This window comes from Clytia hemisphaerica, unplaced genomic scaffold, assembly GCF_902728285.1.
Source record: "Clytia hemisphaerica strain Z4C2 unplaced genomic scaffold, Clytia hemisphaerica genome assembly, whole genome shotgun sequence".
NCBI lineage: Eukaryota > Metazoa > Cnidaria > Hydrozoa > Leptothecata > Clytiidae > Clytia > Clytia hemisphaerica.
In genome coordinates, this window is record NW_027103551.1 from 3,140,499 (window position 1) to 3,162,735 (window position 22,237).

Genomic DNA, 22,237 nt, shown 5'->3' on the forward strand with positions numbered 1-22,237 from the left:
ATTTAGACACGCTTTGGAAACTTGTTGGGTTGGCATCAATCTATCACAGTAATTATTTTTCAATACAGCGAATCTTTTCTACGCATGTTACTTGCAGGACATGACTATCAGGGTTGAGATATAACGTTTGAATCAAATTTGTTTTCTAAAATCTAGCCAGTACTAAGCTCCATTTTCTGCTCGTTTTTGTTACCTTGTTGACACCATATCAGCGTAACGAGACTTAACTCCTCCCTGGGGAATACTGCAAAGCGACAGGTACGTCCGAGCAAAAAATCAAAAATTGATCCTTTAAGAGAAAAAATTTTTGACGTTTTTTAGTCTGTAGAGTGAGTTGGTCTTTTGTAAACCCTTATAGAAACTTTCAAGGGGGTAGAAGTGGGACAATTTTTGCTCGCCCATACCGATGCCTATTTTGCCAAAGGAGTTTCTCCCCAAGATATTTCTTTGTGGTTGGTTTCCATGTGGTAGCTAAATAGAGTGCATACTTTTTCAAGCATTGTATTTGAAGACAGCCCTTCAGGGGGGAGACTGTGCATTTGCAAACCTCTAAATCCTAATATAGAAAAGCTAATATTTTCTTGAAGGGTGACCGAATGATAAAGTTGTTCACAAAAGTTTTAATTTCTTTTTCTATATTAGAAAAGTGGAAAATAGACCATTAAGGCACGCACATATACCCAAACCAAGCACCCCTTTTTGCCTAAGTACAGAAATTATATAGTTTCAAACTGAAAACATAAGTCTTTATTTATCCCATGCTGTCGTAATAGAAACTTGGTTTTGAGTTAATTCATATGGAAGTCAATTTGGGTATAAAAGGGTGACAAGATTTTAAGATAAGTTACCAATCACTAAGACATTGGCAAACTAAAAAAAATAAAACAGATTCAAGGTTAGAAGGATAATTCAACTGTGATTTACTCATATATCTTAAAATTATAAATGCATATTATGCATTTGATATCGTTTCCCCTTCTAAAAACAGTTCGTTTGTGATAAGTGATAGTTGGAAATGAGAAAATTGCAAAGCTTGAAAATCTTATTGGCATGAAATAATTTGAATCGTAGCTTAAAGATATCTCTTTTGAATGCTTTTTTCTTTTCCTCGCAGAAAAACCAAGATGGTGAAGATCAGGCAATAATTAGGCAGCACCTTAATTGAAATTGGAAGTGGACGTTGAAGCACAACCTGAATGCAACCCAACAACCATCTACAGTCGTGAGCGGCAATACGATTTCAAAGGGTTTGATGTTACTGGCGCTGTCAAGTCGTGGGCCGAGGGTGCTCATAATTATGGCCTGTTGTTGAAAGTGGTGCGAGAGAAAATTTATGGTCGTGGATTACGCTTTTATGACCGACATCACCCAATCGCTGAATTAAGCACCATACTTGCAAGTTCTTTGTCAAGCATAGAAGAATTTTAAAAATCTTGAAATTTGAATATATTACTTCTTCTTTGTCAAACATAAGATCTAAAATTAATTGCTCTTGAATTTAAGCTTCTGAAAGTGCACTGTCAATAACAAAGGAAAAGATTCTAAACCCTTCGTTGGGAGCAAAGTCTAATTTCCAAATCTTATCGCTTTGTCACACCAAATTAAATCATTTTGTCAGTCTTCTTGCTCTTCTCTTTACAGATGCATGAATTGACACCTCTAAAAGAAAACCTTAACTTGAACTTTGTATATAAAGTCCCTTTTCCTTTCAGGATCTTGGCTTAGAAAATACTTTTCATCCTTTTTTGGAATTTCTCAAGGAAAATACCCTTCCATACGTGGTTTATACTCGTCTATTACGTCAGTTTACAAACTTCTTTGAAATCTTTGCTAGACTTTGTTAATTTCGCCTAGCGAAAGTATTACGATAGCCTTTCGCGGCGGTGTCCTCGGAAAAAAAATTAGAAAACGAAAGTATAACTATAACTAACACGGTGTAGAAGCGTAGAAACTTCTAGAATATTCTCGAATAGATTCAAAAAATGCTTGAGTTGTATCATTATAATGTTTTTTGGTGTTTTTTAGAGTATTTAAAGAGATTTATATTCGTTCCAAGTTGTACTTAGTATTTTATGTTTGTGTAGTTAGTGAATGCACCAATTAACTATTATAGTGCTAGGGATCTTGAAATAGATTTAAAGAGTTATATATACTTTTCGAACATCTTCACCACATTACACTTCACTACAACAACACAGGTATGATCCTCTATTTTTTGTGGGAAAGAATATGTAGTCTATCGAAGTGATAGAAGAAACAGCTTTTGTGTAGAACGCAACATTCTCCATGTTGAATACTCCTTTTGGCGAACGCAACGGTCTATTGCATGAATAATTGCTCCACAACCACCACTTCAGTATGTCCATAGATATGCAGGTAAAACAAGCAAGCAGGAAATTGGCACGCTAACATTCTCCTAAATTAGCACGTCATAAGGCTGTGAATCCTCTTGCGCATCGCTCAATAAAATATTAGCTCAAATATATATCAGGGTTTTATTTTCGTAATACAAAGCAGGTACCGTGAGATCGGGTAATTTGCATCAGTGGAGGCTAACATGCATAGCCCTCAAATGAATGACTCGACTGATCAATAAAATACAAAATTAAATCAAAACAAAAATGGTAGAGTAGAGCTGTAAGCTCATTTGTTTTGAAGTTTTGCTGCTTTGATTGGTCAGTCATTTGATGGCTATGGAAGTTTCCCTCCACTGGCAGTGGCACTGATGCAAGTTACCCGACTTCACGGTAATCTCTAGCCCGAATGGGTGGAGTAATTCGATATGCGGAACTGAGTCAATAGGTTGTAACGTTATCCCAAACGAATATATAATTAATAACTCCACTGAATCCAGCATTAAAACAGTAATAAGGAAATATCTAGTTACACGTGTTTATACTAAATATGCTTTCGTGTGTTACCGTAAGCTGGTCTATTGATATTGTGTCGATACCCCTCATCTAATTCCGTCACCCTTCTTTGAAGATAAGTATAACAGGAAGGTTGATTTGTCTCTGATAGTTATTTGGGAAAACGCGTCAACCTCTGACCTATTGACCCAATTCGGCATATTAAATTACTCCAGCCATTCAGGCCAGAAATTATTTGCTCCGTGCGACAGAAATAAAACCCTTATACTTCATAGCCAATATGAACAAAACTTATACGGGGGGTTTTCACTTTTACGGTATGACGGTATTGGGCCTTTTTACCCCCAGTAAATCGGTATTACGAGAAAAAAACGACGGGATTACGGTATTTCATTTTCTACCGGTATCGGTAAATTGCCTGTTTTTTTGTCGGTATTTCGATATTTTTATCAATAAAAAACGGTATTTTGGTATAAAACTATTTACCTTTTAGTTTCTTTATGAGTTTCATGCAGGAAAATTTTCAAAAAGGATAAGTCTATTCCACTATTTTAACCAGTAAAATTTTCTTGCTCGCTTTGCTCGCACAATCTTGGATGTCCTATTGACTTATTGTCATGGTGAGGTTATTCAAAATAAGCAAAACTTTACGATATCTAAACAAATATTTTCGTTATTTTTTTTTCCGGGCGCATTTTTTAATGACAGTTTTTGTGATGCAAATACTGCATCCAACGATTGAGTCTAGATAAAATTTTCTCCGTCAGCACTAAATGATATGGTCGTCTCTCCGTATTCACTTATATTGCCACTACAATACAATACACTGATACTGCAGTAACTTAGAGACAGTAAAGGCGGTAATTACTCCTTCAATAATCAGTAAAATTAGGCAGTTCTAAAAATATCTTGTGCAGCATCGAACGATTAAAAAATAATTTAAATCATGATGCACATGATGCGTTTTCAGGCAATCTAGGCATTCTAAATTTTAAATTTTTTCTTGGGCGAAACTCTTGGAACGCCGCACCGGGTACGGCAGGTACGTCGCTCGCCGTACCATATTTTTGTCGACAAATGGTCAGTGTTAAATAAAATCAAAAATTGTGTGACCAAGCAAGGCATACTTGGCTAACAATAGCGTATCAAGGCCGTTTTTCAATAACAAAGGAGAGCAAAAATTGTCGAAAATTTTTCGCACTCGCTTCGTTCGCCTTCTTTATTTCCATTTATGCTCTTTCCTCCGATAGGGAGGGGGGTTAAACTTTTGAATTCGCATCCTCTAGTTGCACCACAGCACAACCTCTATGAAGCATGTGTTGAAGTCTACGGCTTCTCAGACCATGATTGGCCCAAACCTCGATGTTAAATCAATTCTCAATATAAAAGACATCTTACGGGTCTGCGAGGAAGAAATTATTGGGGGAAAGGCTTAATTTTGCATTTGCCTCCCGTAACAAGCAAGTAACTTTGGCGCGGCAGACCTAAAATATTCCTTTATGAAAGCTCGAATAGCTGTAAAAGAGGTCTTAAAAAGTCGACGATATCGAGAATAAGGTCACAAAACTAGCAAAAAACTTTATATATTGACCAAATGTTTGGTATAAGAATAGGTCAATCTGTTTAAAAGAGACCATAAAAAGGTTAAATTTAGCCCAATAAGGTCACAATCGTTTAACCAAAGATGTCAAAGCAAAATTGGTGCGTAAACGTGAAAATTGAATACGTGAATTGGCAAAGATTTGTGCGTGAATTGAGGGTTGACTGGGGGGCATCATATAGTACAAGACTTGTTTGTACAGTTTCTAATTTGTTACTACATAATAGATTTGATAACTGAAAATTCATTATTTTCGAGAGAAAAAACAAATATAATATCGGTATCGGTATTAGGCTTCCTTCACCGACGGTATTACGGTATTTGACCCAAAATTTTGTCGGTATGATGGTATTTAAGACCCCTGAAACCCCCCCCCCTTATACATCAGGTATTATCTAATTTCCTGCTGGTTTTACTTGCATTTACTGAAGTATAAATTTAAGCTTTCGTAATAAGTACAATAGGCAGTCGTGTTAGCCTAAAGGAGTATTGACAAAAGATCTTTTATTTCTCTGACTGCTAAGCAAGAAAGTAAAAATCAGCGATTTGGAGCGTCTTATTTTTCAAACAGAAAGTACCCCACAGTAAGTTAGACATTAGACTAACTTACTGTGGGGTATGTTGTGATGCTTGAGTTTTTCATTATATAAAGACCTTTTGCTAGTTAGAATAATTAAAAACTCCAGTATTATAAAGAATTGACACATTAATGCATAATTATTTTATTAAGTGTACATTTGTGTTTCTTATCAATGTTTTGATGCTGGAATTTTAATTATTCAACATGACATCCTAACTAGGTAGTAAAAGGTCTATTCAATATGACAGTGTGTCACTAGGGGGAATTCTCTACATCACTCCAAAAGAAAAAGGACAATGAATGTCTCAAATATGAAAAGACAAACATTTTTCAACAAAAAGTTCATAATTTAATCACGCGGTCTGCAGGTATTATCTGCCCTTCTTGTCAACAGTATAACAGAAAGAGTCCGAGCCAGATTCTTTGACTATAGTAGATCAAGTCTATCGAGTCTACCTGTTCTGAAATAGAAGAGAATATTGTTAGAGGTGATTTTATTTATTTTTTTGTTAATCAAAAGTAGTATTTTGTTGGAAAGATAATTTTGTGCGTATGAATTTTGAGAAAACGGAAATCTTAAGGTTCTAGTATCTCTGTTCTAGTATAACTAGTAAGTATAAAAAGATTTGTGTTGATTATTTTGCTCTCTTTGAACTTTACCAGATATATCTCTAAGGGTAATTTTTTCGTCTATTCGATTCTGACTTGTACCTCGGCCTTTAATTCTTTATTTCATCAATTTAATAATCGTACAAAAGGTGAAATTTTCGACTATCAGTCGTCTTGTTATTTTTGTTTTTGATTGTCTATAGTTTATTTCTCCAAATTTTATAATAGTCTCATCTAATTTAAAAAAAATCGAGGATACAAAATAAAATTTAAGCATGAAAGTCTATGAACTTTTCACAAATATTTGACGTCGCGTAGCAATTTGCGCATAGTTTTATTTAAAAGAAAAGAAAGTTCCACGCGCACGTCGAGGGTAAAAACGTGCAACCTCTCTTCTTTAAACACAGAAAGTTCCGCGTTAAACTTATTGAACGTTCGTGTGTTTTTTTTCTTGCTTGAATTTATGTACAAGCTTTGCATTACATGTTCAGGGAAAGGGGGATAGGTATTGCTTTGCGTAATGTTTTTTAGAAGATGTGTGGTCTTAAAAAATACTTTTTTTTAGTACCAAGAACGGGGCATCTACTTGCTGCTGGTGTATTTGGTGACAGCTTTGGTTCCTTCTGAGACGGCGTGCTTGGCCAATTCTCCTGGAAGCAAGAGTCGAACAGCGGTTTGGATCTCGCAAGAAGAGATGGTGGATTTCTTGTTTTGGAGAGCCAAACGCGAAGCTTCGGATGCGATACGCTCAAAGATGTCGTTGACGAAAGAGTTCATGATGCTCATGGCTTTAGCAGAGACTCCGACATCGGGGTGGACTTGTTTCAAGACATTGTAGATATATGAAGCGTACGATTCCTTTCTCTTCTTCTTACGTTTCTTTTCGCCTGTTCCTCCGAGCTTTCCTCCTTTCTTTCCTGCTCGTTTCTCTCCTTTCTTGGCGAATTTTGGGGCTTGCTTGCCTCCTTTTGCTGGTGCGTCAGACATGATGAATTTTGCTACGTTCAGTTTGTTTGCAAAATTCAGCTTGAAGATTTGAAATCGCGTTGAAACTTTACTTAATACACGAAAAGGATATAAACTAATCCAAAATAGGCGATACGCAATTTGTATTGGAGAAGCCTCAAAGAGTTGTTGATGACTTTTCTAGAATATCCCATTATTCTTAAGAGATAAAAATGAAAATGTGTTTAGGGCGGCTTTTTACGCCCTCTCGCTTTTACACTAACGCCCGCAACTTTATTGAATGTGACGCCATCATGAATGTCGCGCATTTTGCCTAAGCCGATCGACCGTGGGGTGCGATGTTGGACGTGTTGGATGAGATGCTGGACGTGTTGGATGAGATGTTGGATGGTCAAACATTTACGTTTGCACACTCATCCAACATTTCATCCAACAGTGATGGCGGAATAAGAATTCGTTCGTTTGTTACTTGATTCGTCATTAAATTGCTTTTGTTTGAATATCGTAAAAACCATTCGTGCGTTGAAATGTCACGTTTAAATTGATAGTTTGTGAAAATGTTGGATGAAAGAGTAGATCAATCTAAACTTTCATACAACACGATTTTGATCCATCCAACATCATTTTTCGTTTTTTCGTAAAATTTCGATGTGAGCAAACCAATCCAACATTTCATCCAACATTTGAAAAACACGATGTTGGATGAAATATTGGATTGGTTTGCTCGGGCCTTATAAACCAAATTTGTTTAATAGCGTAAATAAATTCCGTAAAACTAGTCATTTTTGAACCTCTCCATGGTAATATAACATTTCTACCTTAAGGTATGCATAAAATACAGCCTTTCAAATCACTAATGAGTGCAAAGATTTTTGTACACTCAACGTAATTGTTATATTTGTAGGGAACGAACATAATTTTCAGAATCTAGGAATGACGAAGCTGACCTTCTCAACACCAACTACGATATCGGCAGTGTCATGCATTACCAACAAAAAGAATGGTAACCCCACAATCCTGGCCCTTGGTGACAAAAGTATAAAGTTGTTGCAGCGAACACACTGGAGATATTGGAAAAATAGATATTGCATTGCAAAAATAAAGTAAACACAATATACGGCTATATATTTCAATGTTATCTATCATCGTAATTTGTTACCAAATTACTTACATATTACAAATTATACATAAAAAAATAAAGCGGACAAAAGAAAACAGCAATAACAGTAAACGATATTTGATAAGCGGATTTTTGGCTACTTCCATTGATGGAAGTAAGGCTTTAGGAGGCCCTCCCCAGCGGACCCAAATTTCACGCATTCACGCAAAATTTTTTCGCAATTCACGCATTCACGCAAGTTTTTCTCGAAATTCACGCAAACCCAATTTTTTGGGAAATCGGGGAGATTTTCGGAAAAAATCGGGGAAAATGTCAAAAATAGAGGTCTTGCACATTTCGCTAAGTTACGTAATTTACGTTCGATTTGCATAAAAAAGTATGACAAGGCTGTACTCGAGATATTATTCGACCGGATCTGGTCATGCACTTGAGAAAAACTTAACTCAGTAGTGATTTTTTCCTGTAGACCTGACTATAAAACACCGTGTTTGGTAGCATCATAAGAAGCCCCCAAATAGAAAGCGTTACGTAATTTTTCAACTTTAATCACATGCCATCACGCAAAATATTTGATTCTTCTAACTTGTCACGATCGTTTAGAAAAGGTGAAGCTTCTGCAGTTAACGTATCGCGATAGTAAGTGAAAAGATATGCGCCGCAGGCGAATTTTTGTACAAAAAATAGCTTAAACATTATCAAAAATAGGTCAAACAAACTCGAGTATGACACCATGATGCTTAGCTCAGGGGTAAGGAAGCGCAACCTTGGTTACGCAGAGAGGAAATTTTTGCATTTCTGTCGCTCGCGTTTGGCTAAAAATGCTCTCTTTAACACCATTGAAAAATAATGTAGTCTAAATTCGTTAGAGGCAAGGTACGATCGCTTGATAGCTTGTAAAATGAGGTAAAAGAATGAACATTTGTTGCGAGCGAAGCGATCAAAAGAAAATTAAAAAGGTAGGTTTTAATCAGGGCTCGCGAATTAATTTCCTAACGTGGAGGGGTCGAAAACATAGTGACTAAGGATGCGCAACCATGATTTGCGCCGACAGGAGAAAATTTCTATTTTAACCCTCTGATGTGCTTAAATACGACCAGGGTTTGATACGACTCCATTTCAGACTAATTTTGCCAAGAAATCAGGTTATCGAAAGTCTACATCATGGCTAAAAATTTCTTTGAAATAAGTTTCTTTTTATTTGCAAAAACGTGGTTAAGTCATGGCCGCCTCCTGCCCCCAGTGACTCTGGCCCTGGCCCTGGCCCTGGATCACTCATCAAGCATAACCATGGTTTTATCTTAAACAAACACTTTCAAGGGGGCCAATTAGTGTTATTTAAGATTCGAGCGAAAAAATCTGGAAATTTAAGGTGTCAAGATTGCTAGAAAGCGCATCTAAATCATGAATCGTCTTATAAAATAGAGAATTTGAAAGTTGCTGATTTTTTTGTACACCTTCACCTAGCATCCCTTGAATTTGGAATAGGTACGCACCTTTGTGAAAAGGAAAAATTCACGCGTTCACGCAAAAAAACAGGGCAGATTCACGCATTCACGCAATAGAAATATGGATTTTCACGTTCACGCAAGTTTTTTCAATTCACGCATTCACGCAATTTTTTTTCGATTTTCACGCATTCACGCAACCAAAAAAGCCCATTCACGCATTCACGCAAACCGCTGGGGGGGGCCCCCTTTAGAATAAGTACCATTCATGTTGCAATTTTAAAACAAGGCAATTAACCCTATTCAGCCTGGGCATTTGAGGGCTTCTCAGGCCTGGGGGATAAAATTATCCCCTCTACAAATCTCAGGAAATATTGATGGTGAAGTGATAAAACTTGGCACGATGATAGTTTATGATAACAGAAGTCTGAAAAAATCTAATTTTAAAATATGTTACCATGGCAACGTGCTCACATCAGCAAAATGCGCAAAATCAGCATTTTTTGGTACTTGTCTTTGACGAGCCATAACTTTTGATACAAAAGGGATTTTTTTAAACTGTTTTGATATTTGAATAGCCATTAAAAATGCCTACTGTAAATATCTCCTTAGATTATACGTCAAAGTTTGTTATAGAAAGTTATGAAGCGCCAAACTGAGCAAAAATAATTTTTGAACCTTTGGGGCACAATCACACTTTAATGACATCATAATTATTTTTGTTTTTGTTTTTTATGTTTGATTTGTAATATAGATATGACGTACAAAGTTTCATTTCAAAATCATTTTTCTATCAAAAGTTATGAGCAAAACAAAAATCACGCGATTGCACCAAAACTGTAATCATTTATGTGCCCTACCTCCGCATATTGAGCATAATTTTCCAGGAATTCATTTTTCATAAATTTTCAGATTATGTGGCAAATACCTGTATCGGGTGTATCTTTAAAGTCACAAAGTTTTGTAATCAGGAAATAATTATTTCTTAAGTTATTGGAAAAGGTCAATAGGGGGGGGGATAAAAATATCCCCCCCAGGCCGAATAGGGTTAAAGGTCATGGGTGGAATTTCCGACCTCCACGCAAATCTTTACCTCCTTATATCAATTTACAAAAAGTCATCTGTAGTTTTTTTCCCAAATCTGTGTATAAGGCCTATAAGATCAACAGCTCTAAACAATATTTACATCATGACAAAAAATGCAGAAAAAGTAATTATACATCAGTTATTTTGCAAAAAATCCTAAGATACAGCTGTTAAAAGTACCGAACACACCAACCCATCCAAGAATGTATGACCATCCATAGTTGATTAATTTGCTTTTGGTGATATCGCTGGTTAAATCTGTGAAGATTGCCAAAGCAATGATCATGCAAACTGCTGCCCCACCTGCAAATACACTCACAAATGTGCCTTTAACTTTCTCGGAGAAGAAACCAAGTAAGGTTAGAACTCCTGCTGCCAGACTGCTCAATATTGCCAAAATGGCAAAAGCACGTGTAGCTTGCATCTTATTCTTGAGAGTTCCGAGAGGTAAGTTAAATGGTCTACATTTCGAGTTTCCTGGACAATACATCCATAATCCTTCACTCGCACCATCGACAACCAACCAATAGTTTCCGCCAGTAGATGTAGCCAGTAAAACAATAGCACACCCACAAACGAACAGAAGAGGCCACTTTACATTATTCATCTTGTTGATCTAAAGTAGAATTTAAAAAATGAATTGATAGCTATATTTAAAGAAAAATTATCCATGGATTCTTATATTTTGAAAGATTCAGCTATCATATAAACGCTACGGTAACAACAGCAAATGTCGGTTGTGTTCTACAAGTACACAAATGTTAAACAAAAAGTGAGTATTGATGAAGCATCATCGTCGAAAGAAGGAAGTGAAACTACACTCCGATTTTTGAATTTTAATTCAGCAGATACATAATAACTCGGTAGGTATTAAGCTTGTTTTTTGTTTTTAAATTTGCACTATGAATAAAACTTACCTTGACAACCTTATAAAGACATGCAACACAATGGTAAAATAACTTTGCACTATTAAGATAAGGGAATCATGACTGGTTCCAGTAGTAAGGTAAAACGTGTTCAAAAATTGGATTCAAAGGATCTTATTGCACAAAACAAATCTATATTTAGCATCAAGGAAAAAACGCATTCAACCCGTTAAATGAGTATTCATTCACCCGGTCATTTCTCTTCTACAATAAATACCGGAAAAATAATTTTCAACCTGGGTTAATTGGTTGATTCACCCGGTCATTTCTCTTCTGAAAAAACCTAGTTAATTTTGTCATTCACCCGGTCATTTTTTTCTGATAAAAATTAAACAAAAAAAGAGTTGTTTTGATAAACCAACTGGTGATTGCATACAATCCGGTATAGTTTTGCATAGTCGACTCTCGTCAAAAAATCACCCGCCTGAGTTTTACAAAGGGTAGGAAATGATCATTTCCCGGAATTTTGTACGGTGGCCCATATGTGCCATAAAAAAACAAGACTTCTTATCAAAAGTGATGTGAGTGAGTTATAAGTCACAAGTCTATATTTTTACACTTAGATTGTCTTTAAGTCTAGATTTTTAGACTTAGGGTGTTCCAAGTCTAACTTTTTAGACTTAGATAAATAGCATATTATTTATGGGGGGGATGGTCCCCTCCCTCTGTTGGTTTTTCTTAGATAATTTGTTTTCTACAAAACAAAAATGAATGAAACTTTCCTACTATTATCTAAACTTATTAGACGCCTTTTCCTAAGTTTTTGACCCTATACCTCTTATACTTCAAAAAATATTGGCATCAGAACCACATCTCAAAACTAAAGGAATTTCAAGCAAAAATGACTACAAACTATTTTTTGAATAACTGTCAAAGGGATCCCCCGATTAATTTCAAACTTTTACAATATCTATATCTTATCAATATCTATCTTATTCGAAAAATATTTTTACCGTTAACGCATTTATTGACGTCATAACGCATTTTTCAAAATTTTCGTATTTTAGCTAACTTTGGAGTAGAATTTTGGATTAAATAGTAATAAATGTCAAAAAACCATTTTGTGTAGTTCTTCAAAAATGGTTGAAATTTAGCAAAATCAAAAACATGAACGAAAAAACCGACAAAAAGCAAGAAAAACAACCATTTGAAGAAGCTAAACAAAACCAAACATGCACTCCCACCTCCTGCTCAGATGATGATGACCAAAACCGTCTAAAATGCCGAAAATGCCACCGCATGGTACACTACGAGTGCACACAATTACCGCTTTATCAGCTGCAAATTTTTGCCAACACTTATAACGAACAATATCTATGTCAGAATTGCGTGCGGATAACACGATCTCTAATGAGTAAAATAGGTGAGAACTCGTATCATATGATGCAGAGGGAGATTGTGAAGAAGGACGACGTCATTAAAAAGCTCAAAAACCAGTAGCTAGCCAAGAACCGCAGCCTTAAGAACGATATCGAAAACATCTTAACCAATAAGATGGCTGACTTTGAAATAAAAACCAAGCAGATTATCAAAGAAGAAATAAAGCAAACGACGAATTACATAGAAAAAACATCAGAAAAAACATACGCTGAAATAACTAAGAAACACAAGGATAATTTCAAATCAGCAGTGAGAGAAACACCAACAAGAAAACAAGAATGAAGAAAGAACATCGAATCAAGAAAACGAAATATTATTATACATGGAATGGTGGAATTAGAGGTAGACAACAAAGAGGAACAACAGGAACAAGACAAAATAGATATTGAAGGTATACTAGGTAACATTGGCGTCCAAGATATCAAACCGTCCCACCATCATCGCATTGGACAAAGCCGAAAAGGGCTACATTGGCGTCCAATCAAGTTGATCTTAAAAAGTATAGAGGAAAAAGAACGGATAATGCAAAATCTGCATAAGCTGAAACGATTCAATGAAATTGGTGGCTTTAGCATCACAGACGACTTCACCATCAACGAAAGAAAAATTATTAAAGATATGTGCCAAAAGGCGAATAAAATGAATTTAAAAAATGATGATTTCGTTTGGCATGTAAGAGGAAGCCCTAGAACAAACCTTCGCCTAGTTCGAAAACCTAGGACAAAGACCAAAACAACGTCTTCTCTTCTGTCCATATCTTCTGACGACTGGACGACAGATGAAGAATTAGACAATTTATAAATCTAAAATTATTTCGTAGAGGTCGATAGACCTGTGAAATATAATTCTATGAATAAAAATAAAAATAAATGTTATTTCTACACACAATGGCGTTCAGAAATATGTTTGGGATGTTACTTGGCATTACTTGGCATAATACAAGTCTATTGACACAAAAAAAAATTTCAAAATGGCTACCATTAGGTGATGACGTCATCAAAAACCTAAACAATTCTAAAATCTCGTGTTTTTTTTCAAATAACATTCGGAAGAGATCTATACAATATTTTAATGTTCTGTTTCGATAATTCCAATGTCTCATTCAACCACTGTACAAAAAGCCATTCTTGCTACACCCTGGCACAGCTACAACCACGTTATTGAAACTGGGTTGGTGGATCCAGCTCAGCCAGGAGGTGGCTCACATCAAGGTGTTAGTTTGCCAGACCTCGGTCAAGGAAGTCTTCTTGGAACCATATTCTACACAAAGAACCTTTTATTGAATCGGTTAGTTTGGTGGGAAATGCTTTGAACATCAGGCCTGAAAGCAATCAAGTTCTTGCTAGTCCCGCTCAAGTAGAGATCTCAGACAATGCTTCTCCAGCTGGCAAGCTTTTACAATCACAACTACAAGCACAGCAACCACAACCACAACCACAACCACATCCGCAGCAACCACAGCCTGAATTGCAATCTGCTTCACCAGGAGATAGCATTGGATCACCTGTGAGCGATATAATTCCGGGAAGTGTTGTCGGTGTTGGTAATGAAAAACCTCCACAACAACAACAACAACTATATCCTCAAACTGACGGCAGTGATATATCTGGTGTAGCTGCACTTTCAACTAAACCATCACAAACAAACCCACTTGTCGGGACCAATCCCTCGCTTGGTGCCAGGTTACCTGCAAATACCAACCCCCCCCTTTTTAAAGCCACAAATACAATATGAACCACAGAAATCTTTGTCGATCAGTAGGTTAAATGACTTTGATATTCTTGACGTAGATTTGGAAGGAGTAAACAAACTGCACCAAAGTATGATTGGAACAAGTAGCGAAAACATACAGAGGTTAGATTACAAACTTTTCTTCGTTACTTTTTGCCATCGCGATAAACTTTGATCGTGAAAAATTTCAAATTTCAACTTTTACTTATCAAGGGAATTTTTTTTTCGCGAATTGAGTCCTCAAAAAATGGATCAAAGAATATTTTATTTCCTCGATTAAGGGGAATTGAGGGGATTTAACCGGAAACCGCGGTGGTTTTATGCGAAATCCCCCGAAAAAAGTAAAAAGATTGTAAAAATTGTAGTTACTTTAGGGGCATTAACTTTCGCGGGCATTAACTTTCGCGTTTTTCAGTCATTTTCGCGAAATATGTCTTTGGAATTTCTAAATCATTAAAAAGTTTTTTCACCTCATAAAATCATAAAAGCTGGGCAAAAGTATTGATTTATCGACCGCCGGAGGCGGTTTCTTTCATCGACCGCGGAGCGGTGTATTCAGAGACGTTTGTATGGTGAAAAATCTCGCATCTTTGCGCGCGGTAATCCGTTCTCTAAAGTCATGGAAAGCTGACGAAATCAACAATCTCGTTTCTCTATCTTTGAAGTCTCTGAATAACACTCGCTCGGAAAAAGTAATTATCTTCCTTAGATTTCTGTATTTGCAAAGTATTACGGAGATAAAACAGTTTTAAAGGAAAAAGTACAATATACTCCATAGTCTTTCGACCCGACTGTACAAATTCATAAATTTCATAAGATTTAACCGCGGTCGCCTCAGTGTGTTACACTGTGACCTAGTAGTGGTACGCTAATCTCGTTTTGCCTTGGCTCATTACTTTGACTGCCATTTACTTTCGGTTTTTTTAACTAGATTACCCAGGTGTTTCTCTTTTTTTCCGCTAAATGTCTTTTATTCGGAATTGAATAATCGAGACATGAAAAATGACTATATTGTAATCTGTTTTCAATGAATAATCTAAAATGTACTGGAGATGACATGTAGGCGTTAATAATGTGCGCGCACTCTTTTACGAGCGTGATGCGTGATGGAAGGCGGTCGTTTCAGTGTGGTTTAGATCCACACTGTGACCTAGTTAATTTCGCCTAGCGAAAGTATTACGATAGCCTTTCGAGGCGGTGTCCTCGGAAAAAAAATTAGAAAACGAAAGTACTCGATACGGTGGATGAACTCACTAAATTTAATTTGTTTTTCTACCTTTCCTCGGTCAAGAAAAATAATAAATATAAGACGTACAATTTTGAAACAATTCAAATATCATTAATATTATTTGCTCATCTTCATTGTAATTTAAACAAACACTTTATTCTTTTATTATTTTTCTTATGAATGTTCTACTTGACATGCGTAAATGAAAAACAGAGAGTGGTTACCCGGGGGGGGGGGTACTAGGGTTGGGGACCTCCGAAAACCGACCCTTAGAGAGACTTTTTCGAAAAATGTTCTCTGATTTTCAAAAATTTCCTACCCTTAGTGAGACTTTTTTGTAATTTTTTCTCTCAAAATCATAAATTTTTTTCTAAAAATCGTGATTTTTCCCACCCTTAGAGAGACTACTTTGAAATTTGCTGATTTTTGTAACCCTTAGAGAGACTTTGAAAGGTGAAAAACCCGACCCTTACCGTCCACACATACCCAGCACCTATTTTGCCTAAGTACCCCCCCCCCCCCGGGAGTGGTTATTATGCGTATAAAATAAAGAGCATTTGGTTGAGAAGCGTAGTCAAATGATTGGGACAATATACAGGGTGTCCCTAATTAAAGTATCGAGTTTGAACATGCGATTGAGTAGAAAGTTTTATGTGCGTTCACAAAATTGTATTTTAAGCTCTCCCTCTTTTTTCTTTGTCATTACGATTAATTTATACGTTGTAACTACCTTTTGATATAAGCCTGTGTGATGGAGAACGTTCTTATATTTTAGCGATAACACACACAAACTTTTCTACTCAATCGCATGTTCAAACTCGATACTTTAATTAGGGACACCCTGTAATACCTTTCGGATATTGTTTCATACAGAGTAAACAAAGGATGGCATAAAATGCGGGAACAGTTTATTTTATCATATAGGCATCTACCTTATAAGAATCTAATCAATAACTCTTGAAACACGGTGATATACCTTTCGGTAATTAGTTCTTACAAAGTAAACAAGGGGTGACGCACAATTTGAGCATATTTATTTTTCTTATAAGCATATATTTTATAAAAATCAATTTTGTGAGCTCTGTCAGTATTCTTGAGTTGTTTTTTTTGTGTGTTTTGTTTCTACAGCATATTTTTTTCATAGAATATAATTATCTTTTTATTTAAATATGATTATTTTTACATAGGACGAATAGCCATTGTAAAATATGGAAGAGCCTGAAAGACAATTAATAATAATTTTAATAAAAAAAAAAAAAAAAAAAATCAAATCGATAGTTTTTGATAGCTGGGGATATACTTTTAGGTAATTAGTTCTTACAAGGTAGACACAATCATGGACAAAAGGTTTGTAGACTTCTGCAATATTTGCAAAATACTTCAATATCGATTAAAAACAAGTTCCCAAGAGGTTCTGGGTGCTTTCCAAACCCATTCAAAGTCTTTGAAAGTCACCCACTTTAGTCTAACCACTTCAGTCTAACCACTTCAGTCTAACCGATTCAGTCTAACCACTTCAGCCTAACCGCTTCAGTCTAACCTCAAGGGCTTGATTAACTGGCTTACACCAGTATCAAAACGCTGATTTTTTGCTTGTGGTTCCCTCAAAAGCAATTCAAAAGTAATGCAACGACTTCAAAAGTGTTTTTCTTAACTTACATCCCCTTTCAAACACATTGAAGAGTCATTTTGCTGCTATTTCTCATCATTTTTCACTGAAATTTCATTTGTCTACAACCTTTTGTCCATGATTGCAGGGGACTACTGGTTGCAGCAGATTTTATATAGCTTAGCCTGGCTTATTCATCATAAAAAATGACCGTGTCCGAATCATTTCTCATGACTCGACCTAAACCTTTTTTTCTAATCCACCTCCTAATTTTCTTAACAGCTTTTTCAGAGCCAGCATTTTAGCATACTTTTTGCAAATATTTGGCGAAATTTTCGACTTCAAGTCGTCTTATTTGTGATTAAAAAAAGAAATTGTAGGAAAAATTAGGTATTTTTCTGAATTTGTTTTTTTAACTCTAGGGTCATATATTTGACGAGGCTTGGAATTATTCCGTCTATTCGATTGGTTGACGCATTTATAAAAAACTTTTGTTAGCTATCGTGAATATCACAGTGAATGAATAAACGCTAAACAGTCGCACGGACGGTATTTCTTAAAACTTAATAAAAAAACTTTTCCCTACAAGACTACTACTGTGTTTTGGTCATCATAGCTATCTTGCAACTGATAACAGTATCAAACATCAGTACATCAGCCGTCAAAACTAGTGATTAAATCCCTCACAATAAACAGAACTAAAAATCTGCAATCTGAAATCAAAAATTACTTTTTCCTCGGACAATCGAATACCCCTGAACAATTTCTCTCATTGTAAATCATCCCAAGAACAGCTGCTTATAAAGATAATACTACCCATGTCTCAACAACAGATTCTATTTAGATTATCACTGGATTAGATTCACCGAGCCTGAATCATTACTTTATGCTACACTCTTTTATGAAGACACCCCTGTGTCACAGACCTGCTGGGACCCCAGCTCCTATGGAAAAACTGTTGGAAAAAGTTTCACCGGGACTGTGAGACAGGAGTGTATGATATGAAGCTGGTAGTTAATATCACAAATAGTTTTGCTTCACATCCCTGGATAAATGTTAGTCTTGGTAGACCCCTTCTAAAAGCCTCGTTTGCTTCGAATTGTTTTTGCTCCTTAATCTGTTGGAGAACATGGACAAACTTGATTATGGGTTTTGAGCCAAATAGGTCTTGGTTGGGATTTGTGAATGACTCGAGAACCCAGGGAGGGGTGGGCAGTCGATTTAGAAAACCATATGTGCGTACAAAAACCCAAACCCGGTTAAAGTGTATTTTGCTGAAAAATCTTGTCCAATTTAAGTTTAAATATGGTTGGATGTTGAGCACTTTCAGTCATTTCAACCCTTACGCTTCTTCACTTTGGGAGTCTAAAAAACGTACCCTTAAGCTGCACTTACGGTAGGCCGCGTACGAGTGTTCATAGCCGAGCTATAGGACTTATTTATATGGGAAGTGACTTCCTTGTAGCGCTTTTATTATCCTTAAACCACGTTTCCTCTTAACGTAGCGTGCTTAAAGGAATTGATAAAATTGAAACTTTTGGCAGCGAAACTTTTTAATTATTAGCCACGTGAAGAGAAATTATAGACTAGCGAAATTATTACTTTTTTGGGGGATTTTAGCTTCTTCTTTGCTAACCAGATCGAAAGCTGCACCTAACAAAGAATAAAAGTCTTGTATATGGGTCTTGATTGATTTTTTTTGGGGGAGGGGTGTTGGTTTTTGTAAACGCCCTCTTTATATAGATTATATACTACTATTTAAAAAGTCATTAAAAGTTTAATGTTTAAAAAAGCGATTAGAGTGTGAATCAACCCCAAATTATTTTCTAACGTGTGCTTCACAAGTAATTTCTCTTTTCTCATTTAACTAAACGATTGACTTTTAAAGTCAACCAGACAGAAATTTTAGTCACTCTTTTTTGTTTCTGATACAGATTATTTTGACAAAATGGAATTTTAAGTATGTATGGGATTTAGAGCTTTTCAATTAATGTTGATAACTTTGAGTTGGTAGGATACGTTCACTTCAGTTCAATGACACTCAGTTACATCCCTGTCTCTCTGTTCCTCCAAGGATCCAAAAACGAAAAAGAGTAGGAAATTTTTACAAAAATCTCTTAGGTGCTTGTTCACAAATTTTGTTTCTTTAATGGTCTTTTTTCAAAGATTTGATCTATCTAAAAAGTCAGGGCTCAGATATTCTTTACCTTGAGTAGACGAAAAGTTTTTAGAGATATCTGAATCAACCTGTACTCTCGGTAGAGGTTAGGTCCTCACATGAACCAGAGATTCTCAAATCCTTACATCCTGCACTTGTGTGAAATCTTAACAACAATCAAAATAATAAAACCCAGATGGCTACCGTAATTGCCATCAGCTGCCATGATGGAAACTTACCTCATTTTGGAAATGTTGAAAACCACAAGCACGTGGAATGATAAGTTTTTACGATGTTTACCTCATTATGTTAATCACTCTTGAAAGTAAATTAAGAGGAAATTATTTGGATATAAATAGGGGTGTTGGATGGGTAAGGAACCATCACAGTTTGATCTGAGCATCAATCGAAGATCTTCTCAAGACAGCAAGCAAACACTGAGAATTATTGCAGCAAAAGGTAAGACCTTTAAATCTTTATCATAGTTTCAAACCAAACCTTCGTAGTGAGAATCTTTAAAAGAATAGTTCGTTCATTTATGCCTTGATTGAGGTTTTTAGTGTGAATGTAAATTTTTTGCTTACAAAAAATTCAATAAGGATGAAAATTTAGGTCATTTTTAAGATCTGCACGATCCAACCGGGTTTGTAAAGAGGCGATTATTTCTCGATAAAAAAGTGGCTCTTTTGGTTGGTTAATGAGTTAATTTAGACTCAGGGCTCTTATTATTAAAGGCATTAAACACGTAGATATCCATGAAGTTAAGAAGATGAGTAAATAAAGAAAAACGCGTTATGTTTTAAAATAAATTTAAGTTTGGTATGTTTTCAATTTCAGCGAGAAGTTCAACTTCAAATCATAATGTTGAAGATTGCATTGTTGTTGGCCATTTTGGGTCAAATACATTGTGTAACAAAGACCAGAGATGAAGGATATGGAAATCATTACATTTTAGAAGCACGCAAAGATGTTTGGTTAGAAGGACATAGCAATAAAGATCGGCAATGGATTAATCAACTCATTGTTGGCAATCTCCGACATTTCCCTTTGAAACGCACCTTGATTCAATTCGAGGATCTGCCAAAAGATTGTCCCGCTGATAAAATTATTTGGGCAAGAATGCAACTCCATTTTGTAGCAGCTCACCGCTGGTCAATTCAACCCGTCTCCACACAACCGTGGCTCGATTACACAATCCACATCCACCGTGTCAAGAAATATTGGGCTGAAAATCAAGCTACGGCCTACCGTGCATCTAATGGAAATAACTGGGCAGCACCTTACTTGAAATTGGGAGTGGACGCCGAAGCACAACCTGAATGCAACCCAACAACCATCTACAGTCGTGAGCGAGATTACGATTTCAAAGGGTTTGATGTTACTGGCGCTGTCAAGTCGTGGGCCGAGGGTGCTCATAATTATGGGCTCTTGTTGAAAGTGGTGCGAGAAAATATTTATGGTCGTGGATTACGCTTTAATGACCGACATCATCCGAACACCAAACTCAGACCATATTTGCAAGTTCTTTGTCAAGCGTAAAGATTTTCCTAAGAAATCTAAACGAAATTTTAATCAATTTTCATTGTTCTTAAATTTTTTAAACTTCTGTAACTAAGGAAAAATACGCGTCATTTTTTGTATCAAAACAAATCAGTTTCGTTTTCTTTTATGAATTACTTAAAAAGTTAGGTTTGGTCACTGGTTTATTCGAAAAAAATTCTTGATGATTTGAAAATATGGATAATAATCTTTACCAAAGTCTATCTAACGTACGATGTACTTGGTATGGTATTGAATTTAGAAATTTTGTATGTTTACCGACAAGAAACTAGACTATACCAAAAGTTTGATGGATTTAGTATACAGTGTAGTCTGCTTGGACTTGATATAAGCTTTTAGCCAAAATTTCAGCAAAACCGGACTAGTGGTTATGCTTAAATAAGTATTTTGGGTAAATTACGGACCGGTCTGTAAAATACCAACCCCTCATTTGACTAAATTGAATTTTCAAACACTGTCTAAGATATTTCAGTCAAATCGAAAAAATCAATCAGCCAATACATGATTGTGGTCAAGTTTACATTCTGATTTGGAAAATACCAACAAGACAGGTGGCCGAACCAAAAATTTACAAATCTTTTCGATCGATATCTACCATCGGTCAAAACTTCAAGGTCATAGCAGTTGTCAATCTTTCTTGAGATCTTAAGGGGGTCTCCCAAGATGCCTTCCGTATTGAAAAATAGGAAGATGCTCGAAGGGTTGATATCTGCCTCAGTGATGAAGGGCAAGGCTGAAAATCACATTAAGAGCTGATACTAAATAAAAACGTTCATTTGTGATGGCCTATCTAAGTATGTTTTAGATTGTATGGAACAACATCAATGGCATCCGTGCTGTGAAGCAGGTCTATTTTGGCTAGGTTTTGATCATTTAGGGCTGTTATAAAACTATTTAAAGAGTTGTAACTTTTTATCTTAAAAAGAAACGAAAAATCTGATCACAGGTTTGAAATCTGCAAGGGTCAAATATTTAAAAGGTTTTGAACCAGTAGAAAAATTCTTCATTTTTCAATTCTCCTTGGAAATATTTTATCGAACCTTGTATTGCTTTTAGATCTATGCAGGATTATAAGATTTTTCCATTTGATCGATTATGATGAAAGGATTATTAAAAGGACATTGGTAAGGGTGAACATATTCCAGCCAAATTAATTTTTTTCTCTTTTTATGTCCCTTTTTCACAATATACTCCCGATATCAATGTGTTCACCTAGCCAGGATAGTGATTTCGGATTTAAAAATCCGTCATCCGTCATCCGCCAAATTAAATTCCCGCCAAAACTTCTTCCCTTAAGGTACATAAAACGAAAACAGGATTTTTATTTTTTTAGACATAAAATATTTTGCATCGAATTAGTAATAATTCA

The 22,237-nt window shown here is 35.9% G+C and overlaps 4 protein-coding genes across 4 annotated transcripts in view; 2 read left to right on the plus strand and 2 right to left on the minus strand.

Annotated features, from left to right (window-relative positions):
- LOC136800311 (ras-related protein Rab-6B-like) overlaps positions 1–22,237 on the plus strand; it is a 197,105-nt gene that overhangs the window by 84,010 nt on the left and 90,858 nt on the right. The window lies entirely within an intron of this gene.
- On the minus strand, positions 6,242–6,646 carry LOC136800118 (histone H2B, gonadal-like). The gene has a single exon (XM_067056729.1). The coding sequence runs from the start codon at positions 6,644–6,646 to the stop codon at positions 6,242–6,244; it is 405 nt and encodes a 134-aa protein (XP_066912830.1).
- Positions 10,416–10,883, minus strand: LOC136800119 (lens fiber membrane intrinsic protein-like). Its single transcript, XM_067056730.1, has one exon. The coding sequence runs from the start codon at positions 10,881–10,883 to the stop codon at positions 10,416–10,418; it is 468 nt and encodes a 155-aa protein (XP_066912831.1).
- Positions 13,676–20,923, plus strand: LOC136800120 (uncharacterized). Its single transcript, XM_067056731.1, has 3 exons — positions 13,676–13,869; positions 13,902–14,235; positions 20,146–20,923. The coding sequence occupies exons 1-3, from the start codon at positions 13,676–13,678 to the stop codon at positions 20,845–20,847; spliced, it is 1,230 nt and encodes a 409-aa protein (XP_066912832.1). The 3' UTR covers positions 20,848–20,923.